At 40.4% G+C, this 20319-nt stretch overlaps 1 protein-coding gene across 1 annotated transcript in view; it reads left to right on the top strand.

The window, feature by feature from the left end:
* NELL2 (neural EGFL like 2) overlaps positions 1 to 20319 on the top strand; it is a 438239-nt gene that overhangs the window by 175701 nt on the left and 242219 nt on the right. The window contains exons 4-7 of the mRNA XM_077472831.1: positions 4716 to 4889; positions 5214 to 5310; positions 9799 to 9871; positions 9965 to 10047. Coding sequence (XP_077328957.1) covers positions 4716 to 4889; positions 5214 to 5310; positions 9799 to 9871; positions 9965 to 10047 — 427 coding nt within the window. The remainder of the gene's footprint in view (positions 1 to 4715; positions 4890 to 5213; positions 5311 to 9798; positions 9872 to 9964; positions 10048 to 20319) is intronic.

The following is a 20319-nucleotide window of genomic DNA, read 5'->3' as shown; positions in this document are numbered from 1 at the left end:
CGCTGGCTCCTGAACAGCAAAGTCAAACCTGGTCCCTACCCTGATGATAAGATTCTTGGGTTACACCATCGACTCAGTTCAGGGAAAGATATTTCTCCTAGAGGAAAAAGTACCATATATACACTCAAGTATAAGCTGAGTTTTTTAGCACGTTTTTCTGCCCCCTCGGCTTATACTCGAGTCCTCCTGGCACTGTCCCCATCTGCAGCCTTATCTCCTGGCGCTGTGATACATTCAGTCTAGTCGTCGGTCATGCAGTGTACCAAAGCCCCGCCTCCTCCTTGTCCTTGCCGTGATAGGCTGAACACTGACTCACTGCTGGGAAACCGAGTCAGTGTTCCGTTACGGACAAGGAGGAGGCAGGACTTTGGTACACTGCATGGCCGCCGACTAGACTGAATATATAACAGCACCGGGAGATAAGGCTGCAGATGGGGACAGTGCTGTGAGATCATAACGGCGGCACAACGGCAGATGGGAACAACGTCAATCAGGTGAGGCTGAGGCATGCAGATGGGGGACACAGTGAGGCTGAGGCATGCAGATGGGGGACACAGTGAGGCTGAGGCATGCAGATGGGGGACACAGTGAGGCTGAGGCATGCAGATGGGGGACACAGTGAGGCTGCAAATGGGCATTGTTGACCCTCTTTTCCACTTACAGTAGCTGCTGCATTCTCACCCTAGGCTTATACTCGAGTCAATACGTTTTCCCAGTTTTTTGTGGTAAAAGTGGGTGCCTTGGCTTATATTCAGCTCGGCTTATACGCGAGTATATACGATAATAAAAATTCAGGATGCAGTGAAAATCTAGACAAGCTTACCGATTTACGAGCCAGGCAGCCATGTCAACCGTAGGTCTCCTGACAGCCTCGATCCCAGCTGTTCAGTGGGCCCAACTCCATTTAAGATATCTCCAGCAGACAATTCTGCAAAACTGGTTGTACGGGGAGTCATTAGAAAAACAAATCATGATGCCTTCTCGGGTCTGGAGGAAGTTATGGTGCTGGAGGAGCCAGGTAAATAGACAGGAATTTGTTCTGGACATTCCCAAAAGCAAAGAGGTTAACGACGGATGCAAGCTCCTGGGGCTGGGGCATGCATTTCGAGGGCCAGATTGCACAAGGGTCTCAGACAAACAGGGAATCCAAGAGATCCTCCAATTGGAGAGAGCTGAAGGCCATTCCCCTAGGGCAGTGATGGCGAACCTTGGCACCCCAGATGTTTTGGAACTACATTTCCCATGATGCTCATGCACTCTGCAGAGTAGTTGAGAATCATGGGAAATGTAGTTCCAAAACATCTGGGGTGCCAAGGTTTGCCATCACTGCCCTAGGGCTTTGGTCATTCAAGGAGATGGTCAAGGGCCATCACATTCATGTACTATCTGACAATGCCAGGGTGGTAGCCTACATTTCAAAGCAGGGAGGCACAAGAAGCGGGATTCTTCTATCCTAAGCTCTCCATGTTTGACAGTGGTGCGTCTAAAAGGCAGTCTAAATCAGGTTGCAGACTTCTTAAGCAGGAAGCGAGTGCTAGAATTGGAATGTAGACTGAATGCAGAAATCTTCCAGATGATAGTGGACAAATGGAGTTCCCCAAGTCATAATATTTGCATCTCAGGCAAATGCAAAAGTACCGGTGTACTTCTTTCTAAACAAGCAGGAACAAGCATAGGGTCTGAACACACTAGCCCAGCCTTGGGCCTTCTGCTTGTGCTATGCTTTTCCCCCTTTTCAGATTCGTCTAGTGCTAAATAAGTTGCAGGAAAAAACCAAACCTAATTCTAGTGGCCCCCTATTGGCCCAGGAGGGCATGGTTCTCGATCCTACTAAACTTAGCAGAACCACATTGGCTGTTGCCCCTTCTAGAGGACCTGCTGAGTCAGGGACCCCTTCCCCATTCCAATGTAGAACCCCTCAGGCTAGCAGCCTGGATACTGAGGATCAAATCCTTAAATAGAAAGGAGTTGTCCAACAATTACTTTCGACGCTGCTAGATAACAGGACAAAAGATCACAAGAGCAATTTATTTCAAGACATGGAAATACTTCAACTCCTGGTGCACCACAAAAATGTTTTTCCCACGAGAGGTCATTTCTGTCCTTGATTATCTTAATAATGGAATAGAGAAGGGTTTGGCAGCCAGTAAATTGAAAGTTCAGGTGGCTGCTTTGTCAGTGTTCTTAGAGAGACAGTTGTCTCGGGACCCTTTTTTGATCATCAGGTTTTTTTAGGGCTCTGGCCAGAGCCAGACCAGTGCCTTTTTAAGTCTTTTCCCAAATGGGATTTGTAGGTGGTTTTTGCAGGGTCTGACAAAGGGGCCTTTCGAGCGATCAGAAGATGCTACGATTAGAGTTTGGCCTTTTTAAAAGTAAGCTTATTAGAGGCAGTTGCTTCAATTAGAACGGTCAGCGAGCTGCAAGCCTTTTCTATTATTGAGCCTTATTTGATTTTTTTTTTCCCGGACCGGGTAGTTCTGAGGACAGACCCAGGTTTCTTGCCGAAGGTCTCTTCTGTTTTTTACAGATCACAGGAGATGATGCTGCAAAGTTTGTGTCATCTGTTTGCTAAAGCTCTCTCCCATAGGCAAAGGCAGGCAATGATGGGGTTTCTTGCCTAAACAAATTATGTTGGTTAGAGCCTTGTGATTTCATGTACTGGTTTCATGTTTCCTGACGACTTTTGTTACTATCATTCAGCTGTCTTCCTATTATTTTATAATGTGGAAAACTTGTGGATAATTCCTCCAAATCTCCCTGCAAAGTGCATTTAGGCCATATTTTTTACATCAAACTTGATTTCATTGAGTGTCTTTTTACTAAAATGTGGTGATAATTGTGAATTGAATTTTTTGAGCACAGTGGATTGTTCTCTAATCTGCATGTTTCAGTGGACAACACGCCCCTTAATTTTTACATTTATTTCTAATAACTGCTTATTGATGCTTTTTATTCTTTATGGAATTACAGTTGCCTTTATTGATGTTGCCTAATATGTGTAAAATCTAGTATAATAGAATTTCACCTTCCTGACAAATATAATAAAGTTAAGCAAGGCGGGTAAGCTCATTAATTTGTAAATTGTATTTATGACCTTTTTAATGTTGAAGTGTTGCTAAACTGGTTTCAGTTAATAATTTTAAAACTAAAAATGACAGATTTTACTCTGTGGGGAAATGAAGACACAGCTGTCTCCAGATATGTTTAATTGTCTTTTGTAGTACAGTGCTTACCTGCTTGCCCACTACATTTCATATGTATTCAAATCTATTTACAGAGCTGGCTTTACTCTGAGGACACCTGCCGCCTGTCATCCTTTTCTAAGAACTATTGCTATGTACTGATGAGCGCTTAGTGCTCACATATTACCTGTTGTATTCTTATGCCGCGTACACACGACCGGACTTTCCGGCAGACTAGGTCCGACGGGATCAGTCCGTCGGACAATCCGATCGTATGTGGGCTAGTCTGACCACTTTTTGTTAAAAAAAATCAGACGGACCTAGAAATAGAACATGTTTCAAATCTATTCGATGGACTCAAGTCCGACGGACTAAAAAACGGCAAAACCTTTAGTCTGTGTGCTAGTCTGATGGACCAAATGCGACGCAAGGACAGCTATTGGCTACTGGCTATTGAACTTCCTGGTTTAGTCCCGTCTTACATCATCACGTTTAAAATGAACGGATTTTCAAATGGACTTAATCCAGTCGTGTGTGGCCAAGTCCGTTCATTCAGAAAGTCTGTCAGACCTCTGCCGAAAGTCCATCTGGAAGACCGTCGGGCCTAGTCGACAAAGTCCGGTCGTGTGTACATATACATACACGTGTCTGCACTTACAGTTTCTTTCTTTAATATTTCTTATGTATGCTTTTGGAATAAACACTACCTGAGTGAGACCACACCAGAATTTTTAGATGATGACCAATCTTAACATATTACTGGTTATTGAAGTCGAAATATTATTCACCTGGAAACGACTTCCCTTGCGATTTACCAGAGTTATCCAGTTGTCGTGTGTGTGTGTGTGTGTGTGTGTGTGTGTGTGTGTTTGTGTGTGTGTGTGTGTGTGTGTGTGTGTATTTTTTGTTTTTTTTAAAATAAACCCTGTGTGATCTTTTATAGACTAGAGTTTTATGATTTTGGTTAACACGTTTGTGGCTTAAAACCTTTCTCCTTTTTGAAGATATTGCCGTTTTTTACTTTGTCTTTTCTTAAACTGGTTTGGAAATAGTAAGGGTTGACTCCATTATAGTCAATCTTGGTGTTGTAATGAGAAAAGATGCATCATCTACATTCCCCTAGGTGAGGATGAGCCTTAAGGAAGTATAGAGTTGATTTACAGAATCAAGAAGAAGTCAAATAGGTTGTTCACTTTACAATGGTTTCTTCCCTTAGTGAAGTGATTAGATAAAGCTCTTCTGACTTACATTATCGTGTGCAACCAAAAATAGTATTTTTTTCCTTTCATTAAAGATTGGGTATACTTTGCAAAGTGAATTTTCACTGCATTTGGAAAGCGAAAATTCCCTTGTAAAATGAACCACGTTTGCCCTCAGTAAATCAACCCCATATATCACCAAAAATAAAACTCATGTTGGCTTAAATTAGACATGTATCTTGATGCATTGTGGGAACATTAGTAAGACCATCACAGGAAATAATTTTGAATTTGTCTCTCTCCTGTTTTCTTACCTTTTTCTTTGTTTATGCAGGTATCTCGAGTTAGAGAGCAGTGGTCATCGAAATGAAGTCAGATTGCACTATCGCTCAGGGAGTCATCGATCTCAGACAGAAGTATTTCCTTATATTCTGGCAGATGATAAATGGCATAGATTTTCCTTGGCAATCAGTGCATCCCATCTGGTTCTCCATGTGGATTGCAACAAGTAAGGGGCTAATGTACACCTTAAGTGACTTTGTTTTTTTTTTTTTTTTTGTTTTTTTATCTTAAACCAATAGGCTATTAAGAAGGCAAGTATTTTTACGATGTTTAATAACTGGTCACTGAATTATGATCTATAAGAAGCCAACTTATCAATTCATTGGTAGATAATAACAAGCATTAAACATATATATATAAAATTATTGTATGTGTATTATTTTTTTTTATATAAAAAAAGGTTCAGCTTAAAGGGTAGCATAACAGTTTTCACTCGTAAAAGCAATTATTTCAATTTAAGAAATCATTTAAATTGTATTCTGTTCAATAGGATTTATGAAAGAATTATTGAAAAGCCGTACATGGATATTCCATCTGGTACAACCTTGTGGGTTGGACAAAGAAATAATGCCCATGGATATTTTAAGGTACGTTAATCCTGTATGCTTCATTTAATTTGTAAATTGATAGACAAAATCACGGAAAAGTGCTTCATTATAAAAGTCCCCTAAAGCAAAGTGATGCCCATAGCAATTGTTTGGTTTGCTCTTTTATTTTATAACCTGTACCAAAATATGATACTGGATTCTGCTTGAACAAAGACATGTTCCTTTAAGGCATGTTTATTATTATTATTATTATTTTATATTATTATTATTATTATTATTATTCAGGATTTATCGCACCAATAGTTTTCCCAGCACTTTACTATGTATATGAGTCCAAATTCAAATTATCGCATGATCTGAACAGATTAATGGGGGTGGGCAACTACATGGTTTAATGAGGTGTAATGTAGAAAAATGTAAAATGATGCATTTGGGTGGCAAAAATATGAATGCAATTTTTACACTGGGGGGAGAACCTCTGGGGGAATCTAGGATGGAAAAGGACCTGGTAGATAGGCTCAGCAATGGCATGCAATGACAAGCTACTGCTAACAAAGCAAACAGAACATTGGCATGCATTAAAAAGGAATCCACTCAAGAGATAAAATAATTCTCCCGCTCTATATGACTCTGGTCCGGCCGCACCTGGAGTATGCTGCCCAGTTCTGGGCACCAGTCCTCAGGAAGGATGTACTGGAAATGGAGTGAGTACAAAGAAGGGCAACAAAGCTAATAAAGGGTCTGCAGGATATTAGTTATGAGGAAAGGTTGTGAGCACTGAACTTATTCTCTCTGGAGAAGAAACGCTTGAGAGGGGATATGATTTCAATATACAAATACCGTACTGGTGACGCCAGAATAAGGATAAAACTTTTTTATGGAAGGGAGTTTAACAAGACATGTGGCCACTCATTCAAATTAGAAGAAAAGAGGTTTAACCTTAAACTACCTAGAGCAAGGGTCCCAAACTGGTAGCCCTCCTGTTGTTGCGAAACTACAAGTCCCATGAGGCATTGTAAGGCTGACTGTTACAAGCATGACTCCCACAGGCAGAGGCATGATGGGACTTGTAGTTTCGCAACAGCTGGAGGGCCGCCAGTTTGAGACCCCTGACCTATAGGGTTCTTTACTGTAAGAGCAGCACGGACGTAGAATTCCCTTCCACAGGCAGTGGTCTCAGCAGGGGGCATCGATAGTTTCAAAAAACTATTAGACAAGCACCTGAACGACCGCAACATACAGGGATATACAATGTAATACTGACATGTAATCACACACATGGGTTGGACTGGATGGACCTGTGTCTTTTTTCAACCTCACCAACTATGTAACTGTGATCCATTGCACAAAGCTGTAAATGTGAATATCAAACACATGTTCTACGGTGTTAGAAAGCACAATCATGTCAAAGAAATTATCTCTTTTAAAATAAAAATGTCAGTCATCTTAGTAACTTGCAATATGATCTGCTAAACAAATCTTTGTGGGCAACTATACTGTCATTTTATTGTAATTTTAACATTCTTTGTTCTACTTGGGCAATGTAGAATTCTATTATGTGCACATTACATATTGAGGATGTGCCCTCTTTGTTTCCTATTATATTACTCTAGGGAAAGGCAAACAGAAATTAGTATTTCATCTCTCTGGTGTGTTTTTTTTTTCCATGAGAAAGGGGATTTTCTATCTTTTAATGGCAGTCCTATTTATGTTCCAGACGCATTTTAGGGTAAACATTCTTAGCATACCAGCAAGTGCCTTATTGTTTTATTCTCTAAAATATGTCTAGTATTTCCTACATGCAGTTGCGGTTTATAAATGTGTTTTTGTTTGTGTAATTGTATACATCATGTTGGTCTTTTGAATAGTTCAACACAGAATATTTAAACATAAACCTTAAATACAAAACTAGTTTTTTTGTATAGCATAAAAAAAAAAATCCAGAATACAAAAAAAGCATATAGTGGATTGCATAAAGATGAAAATGTTTGTGTAGAATCTGGTTAATTTTTATGTCATGATTTTTCCTGCAGACTGATGGTTTACATAATGCTGAACAGTAATACTGGGACTCTGCCAAGTGAGTTATCAAGCAGAGTGTACCCAATAGTGCTGTGTGGATTGCGAGGCATCTAGCAGATTCCACCAAATTGTGGTAGCACAGAAAGTGTAAGCTAGACTGGCGTCCATTCTGCCCCAGTAACTTAGGCACAGATATTCCCCCACCCCGCTGCTAGTATCCCCCTATTAATGTATCCTTATTTGTGGTGACACCCACATTGATTTGAGCTCTCTGCACATACCTCACCAGATCTGTGGATTATACAGTTGAAGCTAAGCATACACTCTGAAGAAACACCCTCACGGTCAGCACATTATTCTCAATTTACTATGTTCACATCCCATACTTGTGTAAAATGCAGTTTACTCAAAGTGGTGTGTGCAGCTCCTAGTTTTCTTTGGAAGTGGATAGTGGGGAAGACAAAAAACCCTGTCAGGTTATTCCTAATACTCAGGCTTTTAAACAAATTTTCCCTTCAATGGCATCTGATGGTTGGGGTAAGGCCTCATTAACACGTGGCATACTAAAATGTATGCCCATGGAGGGCCCTGTTTACCCACATGGGGATGCACAGGTGTTCAGTGCATCCCTTGTCAGGTAGTCCCATTGATGTCAATCAGGAATGCCTTGGCTACACTGATACAGCCACTGGTCCCAATTTGAGATCTGTATGAGTCCAGGAACACTCACATGGATGGCAGATTGGGAGCAGTGGCCTCACCACAGCCACTGCATCCCAATTGACATTAATGGGATTGCCTGGGCCAGGATGCATGGAATACTTGATCATCCTCGTGTGGTTAAACATGGCCCTTCATGGGTGTATGCTTTAGTACTCCCCATGCAAGCGAAGCCTAAATCTGACAAAGCAATACAACTGAATCTAGTTCTAGCCTTTACTCCCCTGTTCCTGTAACAGAATCCTGGAAAGTGGGAAACCCCAAAAAAGGTTCTATTTATTTCACCAAAAGAAACCAGTTTTGGCTGGATGTACAATTTAGAGGATTAAATAATTCGTTCTTATGCTTCAGGGGGCGAGCTTTATGCCCCCTGTAGAAGGAAATCTACTGTATAAAGACAATATCAGTCTCTATAGGTATGGTACAATTTCCTCCAGACCAGTGGTCATCAACCCTGTCCTCAGGGCCCACTAACAGGCCAGGTTTGCAAGATAACTGAAATACATCACAGGTGATATCATTTGCTGCTCAGTGATTGCAGTATTCTAGTTTGCATCTCCCCAAGGTAATACATAAAACTTGGCCTGTTAGTGGGCCCTGAGGACAGGATTGATGACCACTGCTCTAGACTGTATCAAACTTTCCCGTGGATTTTTGTACAAAGGACGTTGGCCGGAAACTTGTATTGCATACACACGGCAGGACTTTTTCAGCCAACTTTCACCAAACGTGTTTTTTCTGCTCTTTGCCGCTAACCTTTAGTCAACTTCTGTATTGTTGTCTGATCTTTTGCATTGGTTCTAAGCATGCCTGTTTGTACTTTGTACAAAAGTCCTATGGTTTTCTGTACCCACGATTGGACTTTGCTCCATTGGACTTTTGTTGCCGGAAAGTGTGTCCATTTCGCAACAGCCAACAAAAGTCTGATGAAAACCGAAAAAGTTTGTCCGATGGATTGTACACACGGTCGGTGTTGCCTTACAACAGCAAATTTTCATGTTTGTTGTCAAAAAGTCTGATCGTGTGTATGGGCCTTAACTGTCCCATTTGCTTTGTACACTCAACTAAACTCTCAAAGCATCAAATGGCTGTTGTCATACCTGATCATGTGCAGCATCATTGCAGAGGGTCAAACAGAGGCCAAGATGGCAGTTTCCTTGGCTGAAAATGATGGGAAGGTTTAGTTCCAATTTAATTCCATGTCCCAGAACAATTAATACATCAAGTTATTGTATCAGAGGCCCAGAAAGTGCCAAAGCTTTAGAACCAGCATGGATACCACGCAACCAACATTTTCAGAAAGGGAGTTCAGCAGTAGCAGCATTTGTATTTTCTAAGTACAGGTTCCTTAATGCTTCAATTTAAATGATAGCATAGACTTCTTTTCAAACAATATATAAAGGTACCAAGAAAACATCAATTATCTTTTTGATATAGAAAATATGCCTCTCATGTGTCCTGATTAGCTAAGTACATGCATCACTATGTTGTAATATATATATATATTTATTATGTTTGTACTAATTGTTTCTCTTCATTTCTTTTGGCTTGCATTCATCATGTTGGGGAAAAAATCAATATAGTTGTATACTTTAGGGAAAGGTGCATTGTTTTATTTAACATAAAAACAGCTTTTCGTTGCCTGCCGTGGACATCTTAATTAGACTCTGTAGCTCAGCTAGAAATTGATTTTATGAAATACAAAACAATATAGTTATCAGACAGCACCATGTAATGTAGAACACTGTGTGGCAAAATAATATACAGTCTGTGTCTCATCCACAGGGGATCATGCAGGATCTGCAGATTGTTATCATGCCACAAGGATTTATCTCCCAGTGCCCTGATCTCAATCGCAGTAAGTATATACATTTGTATTGGGTTTCTACAATGAAAGAATAGATTGTCTGTATGTTTGACAGGCTGACCTACATTTTATTTATTATTTCAGCATGTCCAACGTGTAATGACTTCCATGGGCTGGTGCAGAAAATTATGGAACTGCAGGATATTTTAGCAAAAACATCCTCAAAGGTAAATTACATTTTTTTTTCCCTGACCATGACATTGTAAAGAACTGTGGTTTGTTAACAGAGCAGTGGTATTAAAATTAGATTATTAGCCATGTGTGCAGACAGAGTTCCTTATTGATTGTTCTCTAAATGTATGTAGTGTATGAATCCGGTAATTAGGCCATTGACTTCAGGTTGTTGCAGGTTGCTTAAAGAGGAATTGCAGTCTGCCCACATAATCTGTGATAAAAACATCTTTGCCATTCTGAGACTTCCCTCCAACCACTTTGCATTTTGAGTCTGGCTGCAACCATTTTATCTGCGGGCAGCTGAGGCTGCTGCCTGTTCACTTCCTGGATTTACATACCCTTCCTGGAAAACTCTGGGCATGATGTCAAAAGCCTATGCTTTTTACCAGACAAACAGGAAGTGGGCTGTATAAAGTATTTACTGACAGAAAAAAATGTTTTACTATTCAAAATTAAAACTACAAGGGCAGAAGATTTAATAGATGGAAAGATGAAAAAATTACTGAAGTTTTGCTTCAAGTATCAGACATTTAAGGCAAACATCTTGAAGAAATAACGTAATTCACAAATAGGTGCAAAGACATTAAAGCAGAATAATAATTAAAAATAGTTCAGTAAAAATAAAATGAAAATATACTTACTCCTTATTTATGTTTTACCTACCTTCTCTACGTTTTTGAGGCCAGATGAAGTCTGCCTGTTGGCTAACTGATCCCATCCCCTGCAAACCTTTTGTAATATGATAGATACCTTTTTAGTGTCATACCTCTTTGGCAGGCATATTTGTTAAAGTATAACTGAAGGCAATATATATTATTTCTGTTTTGGATAGAGGAGGGGAGGGATTAGACCACGGGTCATGTTTTAATTGCGGTGTGTATCACCATTGGGCAGATTCACCTTCTCAATTTGCCCTGTCTACCGTTATTGGTAAGAGTTGAAGCAAAAAGAAATCCCATATTTTGGGATTGTTAGAGCAGGAATAGAGTGAAAACCTTTCAATTGGGACAACAGTTTTGGTGGCCCTAGTGACAACCAAGGATTCCCTAACTTTGGAGGAATTTCCTCTTAATTCCTCTTTTTGCCATGGGTCTGGAAGTGAAGGTAAACCTACCCAGTGGGGACACAGATGCCAAAAAAAATGTCACCGGGATTCTATAATGCTCACTTACTCTCTGCAGAGTGCAAGAAAAATGTTTTGCCTTTAGCTCTACTTTAAAGCCCCATACGCACATCAGATTTTCTGCTGATTCGTTCCTTTCATTTTACCAAAACCATGTAATATGAGGTCAAACCTTAGGAGTTGTTTTTTTTTTTTTTTACAAGTAACCAGGTGTTTTATTGAGCAGAGTAAGGACAGTTTACAGAGTATACATTGTCATGACAGTATTACGCAACATAAGTTTAACAGAATATGTTCAGACAAAAGAAAAGCTACATTTGCACATTATTATTTACACACTTCAATACAATGCATAGACCAGGTGGGTGAATACATGAGTATAGCGTATTTATTAGTTAGATCCACTGTCGGGTGGGCGCTCAGTTCCAGCATGCCGCAGAGGATAAAAACAAAAACTCACTGCAGGCATCATTCAGGTAACTCATGGCAGGTAGCAGCATTGCCTAGCCAGGAGTCCCATATTTTGCCATATTTGACTTGACATCCCCTGTGAACATAGATCTCTTTTTCTATATGGGAGGACCTTGTTAAGTGCAGATATTCATTCCTGGAGTGACGGGGGCATAGCTTGAAGCCATTTTCTCGCTTTAAGTAGTCTGGCCGTAAAAAGCTACTCGTGGAGGAATATTTTTTGAAATTTGTCCGAGTCTGGGTCTTGGAATATCCCTAATAGACAATGTTTGGGACATAGCATCAGGGGAGCTCTCATCTCATCATGAATGAACAATGTGGGTCCAATAGTCCTGTATTACTGGACATGACCATAAAATGTGCAAGGAGGCTCTGGATGGGCTGCTGCATCTGGGGCATAGGGGACTTTATTCCGGTTTATATATTTGGCCAGTCAGATCAGGGTCAGATATGATCTGTGCAGGTTATAGGAGTTTCAATTTTTATGCAAACAGGCAGGCCCTTGCACTACATCGTTTTGGTAAATCTGAAGACAAAAATCAGCAGAAAATCTGATAGTGTGTATGGGGCTTTAGGCTACTTTCACACTGAGGTGTTTTTCAGGCTCTAAAGGGCTAAAAAAAATGCCCCCCCCCCCCCCCGCAGCTCCAGTGTGAGAGCCTGAGTGCTTTCACACTGGAGCGGTGCACTTGCAGGACAGGAAAAAAAAGCAACATCTTTAGGGCATTTTGGGACTGGTGAATACACCGCTCCTAAAACACCTCTGCCATTAATATCAGTGGCCAGCGCTGCAGAAGCGCCTGCAAAGCGCTTCAGCAGCAGCACTTTGAACCCTTTTTCGTACACTAGTGGGGGTTAAAAGCACCCCTCTAGCAGCCGAAAAGCGTTGCTAAAACATCAGTAAAGTGCTGCTAAAACTAGCGGCGCTTTACTGCCGATGCCCCCCCCCCCCCCCGCCCCAATGTGAAAGTGCCCTAAAGGCAGTCATAAAGGTGTGTGTGTGTGTGTGTAGCGCTCATCAAACAGTGAAATATGTATAAATCACTAAATTGCGTGCACCCTGCTGGGTGAAGTGGTAAAACTATTTTAAAAGAATAAGTCCACAAGTGAAATGAATAAAGTGAAAATGCCCATCATAAATGGTAAAGAATGTCACGGTGAGGATGTCATGAAGCCGTATGGACCATCACAATGAAACTTTCTTTCAAACATATGGTATGACTTATGCGCACTTACCGGAACTGTTGGACCCGGCTATCAGCAACAATGGATCAGTCAAGCATGGATTATCCCAATCGGCAGATGGACTGGGCTGTCACAGGTATCCTGGAGAATTTGGGGTGCACTCCGGTGATTCCCCCAATGATGTTAACCGCAAAAGGAACCAATGGACAGCTAAAATCATTCCAATGTTTATAACCCAATCGTGTAGATGGATCAAACAACTGAAGATGTCAGTGAGAAATCCAAAGGAGACAGATGGATACTGGTATGAAGCACCGCCTAAAGGGTGGCATAGACCCAATAAAGGAACCCAAAAACTTTCGTCCACAGAACATGGAAAGAAAAGAAAAAATAGGGGCTCCAGGATTCCTGTGACAGCCCGGTCCATCTGCCAATTGGGATAATCTATGCTTGATTGATCTGTTGTCGCTGACAGTCGGGTCCAACAGTTCCGGAATTATTCTTTTAAAATTGTTTTACCACTTCACCCAGCAGGGTACACACTATTTAGTGATTTATACATATTTCACGGTTTGATTATTTAGCGCTACACACTCACCTCCATTACTTTCTGAAATTTTGTCATATTCTTGTGTAGCTGCTCTTTTTTTGTTTTTTTGTTTCAGGGTAAGCGCAAAAATCATCTTTATCCCTAAAGGCAGTCCACTTTTTTATACAGTGGATATTCATCAATAATGTGTTTTCTATCAAAAATTTTGTTTCTTTTCACAAGTGTGGCAAAAGATGAAGGCTGCACCTAATAGTTGTATTTTTGAATTTTGCCCATGTTAACGGACCTATACGAAAGGCACAAAGCCTTCAGTGAAATTGTATAGTCTGTTAATAATTCAAAATTCAGTAACAAACTTTGCATAGTTTATATACATGTTTTATGTATTTTCTGAATTTTTTCGGGCACACAATAATGAGTATTAAAACACTAAGGAGATCAACTGAGTGCAATGAGTGTGGTCAGCACGTTTCAATGCATAGTAATTACAATGCCGAAAGTCTGTACAGACTCTTGTGTAGAAAACAAAATTAATTTGAAACCATTTTCTCTAAGTTTGAAAGTGCAATGCTATAAGAAAATATAACCTTTTGTAGCTTTCTTTAAAATTAGGTTGACACTGCATGTTGAATACTGGCATATAAAGAAAAAGTAATGAAAAAAAAAAAAACGAAAAGGTGCACCATCCCAAAGTTTTTGTTTAGTTGACCGTATTGCTGTCTGGTATGTCACATGGGACAGCAAAAGTGGCAACTTCTCTTCCAACAGCGTATCAGGTCATAAAAAAAATAAAATAAAAAAAACTGTCACACTTTGAATGACAATTGCGCGGTCATGCTAGACTGTACCCAAACACATTTTTTTTATCATTTTTCATCACACAAATAGAGTTTTCTTATGGTGGTATTTAATCACTGCATTTTTTTACAAAAAAAAGACCAGAAATTTTGGAAAAAAACGTTTTTTTACTTTTTTTCTGTCAGTAAATTTTGTAACCAAGTAATTTTTCGCCTTAACTGATGTGCGCTGATGAGGCGGCACCGATGGACACTGATAGGCTGAATTGGTGGGCATTGATGAGGTGGCACTGATGAGAGACTAATATGCCGCACTTATGGGCACTGATAGGTGGCATTGAGCACTGATAGGTGGCACTGGGCACTAATAGGTGGCACTGGTTGGCACTGATAGGCAACACTGGTGGGCACTGATTGGTGACACTGATGGGCATTGATGGACAGCACTCATAGGCAGCAGTGACTGGCATGGCTAATGGAAAGGCACTTGGCATATATAAACCTAAAAGTAACTTAAATTCGTAAAAAAATTACCCTAACCAGTCTTGTATAATACACATGGTGTACGTAGCATGCCATGTCCCTTCCCCTCTTGCTGCCCCCCTCCCTCTTGTCAAAAATGACAACAGGAGCTGGTTTTAGCCATTGGTGTCAAAAACAGACCTTCTGCTCAGTGTTTTAAACACGGTTCTGTAGTGTAAATCAGAGATGCAAAGTGACTTTTTTTTTTAAACTAACAGTGGTCAAAGTATTGTAGACCACTCAGTAGTTTCTTCTTCCTTATTTCTTCTCCTTTTTTCCCTTTTTTTATCTATAGATAAGATAGTATAGAAAAGTGAAATAATTTTACAAGATAAAAACACTTGCGAAATGCAAAAGCATTTTATCCTGGAAAGTTATTACTGAATAAACAAGGCCTTAGCAGATCTGAAATGATTGTCCTGATCCATAAGGGGCATACAGATTTGAGAGCTGAAGTAGTTAAATAAAAGTTTAAAGAGAAGAAAACCGGATCATACATTTTAAAATAATTGAGATATATATATTTTTTTAAATGAGATATATATATATATATATATATATATATATATATATATTTTTTTTTTTTTTTTTTTTCTTATATTAATATAAGAAAAAAAAGCCATTCCCCTATGATTAAGCCCCAGTGGCAGGGTGAAAACATGTTGGGGGCATGGTTGGAGTGAATAAAGCTGAGGCTACTTTTACCTGCTAACCACTTGGGTCAGGTGAGGTGCTTGGTGGCTGCATTAATGAACCTTGATTAAAAAAGCTTGCAATGTGATGCCTATGGCATTGTAATTAGCCCCAATGCCTGGCAGCACTGAAGTCCTAGGTTCAGAATCTTCAAGCACTAGAGAGATTTATATGGCTCTCATATGTTCTGCCTGTTTTATTGGATAGCTGTATGAAGGAGTCTATATTCATATTTTCATTCTGTTAAATATGAATAATATAACAACATGCTGTGAATTTAATTGTAAATGTTATGATACTCCACAATGCAAAAAGGAACAAACTTTGGATTGCTAATTTAAGAGCATTATAATGCATTGCCCATAAAAATCTTTGCAGATAACAATAATTTTAGTACAGATTGCTCATACATATTTATGTTCATATGTATGCATACTGTACATAACAATTCATTTCTAGAAAACCATTGTGAGCTTCTTGGTACGTAATGCTGACCTGTGCAGAAAAAGATGGTAGGAATTATATCTATTCCTGGAATAGGTGCCACTGGTTATTAAACAGAATATTCCCTTCCACAGAATAACATAGTTATTATATTTGAATGGTTTGACATACATCTCGTATGTTCAGTATATCACAATTAAAGGCTTCTCCAGTTTTTTTTTTCCCCATGGCTGCAGTGTAGAAAAATTTGCTTCTGCTCCCTTCTGAGTAACAATACATCAGCAGGAACTACAGCTGCCAAGAAACACAAAGACTTTTCAGAGCCCAGAAAGGCCTTTATACTTTTTCAGGCAACAAGGTGTGGTACAAAAAAATTACATTAACAGTTTTTTTTTTTTAACCACTTGCCGACCATACATACAGTATACTGCGTCAGGCTGACACCGCAACTGCGCAAATCACCGCACCTGTACGGTGGCTCGCGCAGTTGCGGATGTGCGCCACCGCACTCTCACTCTGGGAGAATGCCCTTGAATCGGGCAGACTCTGTCCGCCGTCGACCTGTGATTGCCTAGTACAGAGGCAGAACAAGCGGATCATCGTTCTGTCAGATCTTCTGTTCCCAGTGATCGGGAGCAGTGATCTCTGTCATGTCCCAGTGAGTCCATCCCCCCTACAGTTAGAACACACCCAGGGTACACACTTAAAGTGTTGGTATGCCCTGTACAACTACTTTTACCTACAAGTAAGTCTATATTAACCACTTTCAGACCGGACCATTTTGCTGGCTTAAGACCAGACCACTTTTTGCGATTCAGCACTGCGTCGCTTTAACTGACAATTGCGCGGTCGTGGCTCCTAAACAAAATTGACATCCTTTTTTTCCCACAAATAGAGCTTTCTTTTGGTGGTATTTGATCATTCATGCGGTTTTTATTTTTTGCGCTATAAACAAAAATTAATTAATTAATTAAAAAAAATATTTTTTACTTTTTGTTATAATAAATATCCCCCAAAAATATATAAAAAAAATTTCTCTCAGTTTAGGCCGATACGTATTCTTCTACATATTTTTGGTAAAAGAAATCGCAATAAGCGATTATTGATTGGTTTGCGCAAAAGTTATAGCGTTTACAACATAGGGGATAGTTTTATGGCATTTTTATTAATCATTTTTTTTTTACTAGTAATGGTGGCGATCAGCTTTTTTTATTGTGACTGCGACATTATGGCAGACACATTTTTTACACATTTTTGGGACCATTGTCATTTATACAGCAATCGGTGCTATACAAATGCATTGATTCCTGTGTAAATGACACTGGCAGTGAAGAGGTTAACCAGGGAGTGGCAGTGTAGGGGTTAAGTGTTCCTAGGGGCGTGTTACTAACTGTGGGGGGCTGGGCTTTGTGTTAGTGATCACTGATCTCTGCTCCAATCACATGGAGCAGAGATCAGCGTCACCTGTTGCTGGGCAGAACGGGGAGATGATGTATACAACGGCATCTCCCCGTGAGACAATCGAGGGTATCTACGTGGCGATCCAGTCCTCGGGACCTACGACCGGACTCACGGGGGTCCCGACCAGCGTGCGAGCACGCCCCCCGCGGCGCTCACGCGATGGCAGGTCGGCATGTAGAAATGGACTTAACTGTACGCCAATATGCCTGCCCATGCCATTCTGCTGACGTACATTGGCGTGCGCCAGCCGGGAAGTGGTTAAGGCTTACCTGTAGGTGCTGGAAATATCTCCTAAACCTCCATGGTTATAAAGTCATGCGCCAATGTCTATGGCACATGTGCACTTTAGAAAGGGCAGATCGTGCCATTTCTAAAGGAGCTTACGCCATGACTGATTGCTCCCGCGCGCATGAACAGGAGTGACGTCACGTGACTTCGGTCAGTCACAGAGCCGGAGTTTGCGGCCCCTGGAAGGAAGAGGGGCAAAGATAGATGCTCACTGCTAGTGGGGACAACGATGACATTGCTGGCTTCGGTTTCAGGTAAGTGACACATAATTGGCTACTATTCGATGCATAGTAGCCCATTACGCTTTGCCTTTGCAGGGAAATAGAGGAAGTAAAACCCATCAGGGTTTACTTCCTCTTTAACTCCTTGATCGCCCCCTTGTGTTAACCCCTTCCCTGCCAGTGTCATTTTTACATTGATCATCGCCCATTATTGCTAGTAAAAACAAATGTCCCTAAATCTATGCCATAGTTAGTAGATGCGGTAACTTTTGTGCAAACCAATCAAAAAAAAAAAAAAAAAAAAAATATATATATATATATATATATATATATATATATATATATATATATATATAATATATATCATTTCAAAATTGGCGCTCTGTTTTATTTATAAGAGAGGTCTATTTGTGGGTAAAAAAGATGTCAATTTTGTTTGGGTACAGCGTCCCACGACTGTGCAATTATCAGTTAAAGTGATGAAGTGCCGTATCACAAAAAATGACCTGGTCATTAAGTGGGCAAATACTTCTGGGGCTGAAGTGGTTGAAGGGCACCGTAAAGAGTATTGATGGTTCAATACCTGCCTGGCCCTATGTGAAAAAGTAATTGCCCCCTCCCATGAACTGTGATTAACCACAATTTTTTGAAAAGCTGAGTTCAATTAAATTTGCCACACCCAGGCCTGATTACTGCTAGACCTGTTGAATTAAGAAATCACATAAATAGAAACTGTCTGACAAAGTGAAGCATGCTAACAGATCACAAAAAGCCACACTTCATGCCACAATCTAAAAAAATGCAATAACATATTAGAAATAAAGTAATGTACATGTATAGGTCTAGGAAGGGTTTCAAAGCCATTTCTAAGACTTTGGAACTCCATTGAACTACGGGGAGAGCCATTATCCACAAATGGAGATAACTTGGAACATTGGTGAACCCTCTCAGGAGTGGCCAGTCTATAAAAATTACTCCAAGAGCACGACAACTCCTCCAAGAGGTCATAAAAGAACCCAGAACAAGATCTAAAGAACTGCAGGTGTCCTATGGAAAATAATCTCCCATCGGATAGTGTCCACCCTGTTGTGCACAGCGCTTGCATACTATGGAGGACGTAGGAGACGCCAAAAATATACGAACATCAACAGCTGATCATGAGTTCTACATGACGCATTCGCACTTAATACCACATTCTGTCACACGCTCCCGATGCTCGTACAACTTTGCAAGGGGCGGTGTGCCTACAGAATGCACACAGCTGGGGTAGTGATAAGGGCAGGTACATCAATGTTACAATATATCTTACTCCTTCACAAAACCCACCCTTCAGTTCAGTAAACACGCCCCACAAACATCTGCCCATTTCAGAAATCCACCCCCTCGGGCATCGGGAGCATGTGACAGAATGTAATATTAATTGTGCAGGCACCGTGTATACATCATGTTCAGCTGTTGTTCTTTGGAGAATTTCGGCATCTCCTTTGTCCTCTGTACTGCACAAGCGCTGCGCCTGCGCATTACGGGGCGGACACTATCCGATGGGGGGACACTTCTAGTCAGAACAGGCCTCACTTGCCTCAGATATGATCAGTGTTCATGATTCAACAATAAGAAAGAGACTGGGAAAAAATGGCATCCATGGGAGAGTTCCAAGGACAAAGTCACTGCTGACCAAAAAACACAAAGGCTCATCTCACATTTACCAAAAAACATCTTGATTATCCATAAGACTTTTAGGCAAATATTCTATGGACTAATGGAAAAATGTAACATTTTGGAAGGTGTGCATCCCGTTACATTTGGCATAAAGCTAATATAACATTTCATAACAAGAACACATACCAACAGTCAGACATGGTGGTGGTAGCGTGATGGTCTGGGGCTGCTTTGCAGCTTCAGGACCTGGCCATAATTAATGTAACCATGAATTCTGAGCTCTACCAGAAAATCCTAAAGGAGAATGTCCGGCAATCAGTTTGTGACCTCAAGCTCAAGTGCACTTGGGTTATGCACCAGGACAATGATCCCAAACACAGCAGCAAGTCCACCTCCAAATGGTTCAAACAAAGCAAAATTTAGGTTTTGGAGTGGTCTAGTCAAAGCCCGGACTCCAATTGAGATGCTGTATCATGAGTTTACACAGGCCGCTCATGCTGGAAAACCCTCCAATGTGGCTGAATTAAAACAATTTTGCATAGAAAAGTGGGCCAAAATTGCTCCACAGCAGTGTAAGCAGTTATCGCAAACGCTTGATTGCAGTTGTTTCCGCACAACCAGTTATTAGGTTTAGGGTGCAATTACTTTTTCACATAAAGCCAGGCAGAGTTGGACAGCTTTTTTGCCTTAATAAATGAAACCATCATTTAAAAACTGCATTTTGTATTTACTCTGGTTATCTTTATGTAGTAATAAAATTTGTTTGATCTGAGTCATTTGAAGTGTGACAAATATATGCAAAAAAAATCAGAAAGGGGGCAAAAAAAATTTCAGAGCATTGTATAACTAGA

Source organism: Lithobates pipiens, unplaced genomic scaffold (genome assembly GCF_037356315.1).
Source record: "Lithobates pipiens isolate NorthernLeopardFrog02 unplaced genomic scaffold, aLitPip1_a1.2 Scaffold_8, whole genome shotgun sequence".
Taxonomy (NCBI): domain Eukaryota; kingdom Metazoa; phylum Chordata; class Amphibia; order Anura; family Ranidae; genus Lithobates; species Lithobates pipiens.
This window is presented reverse-complemented; position numbering and strand designations above follow the sequence as displayed.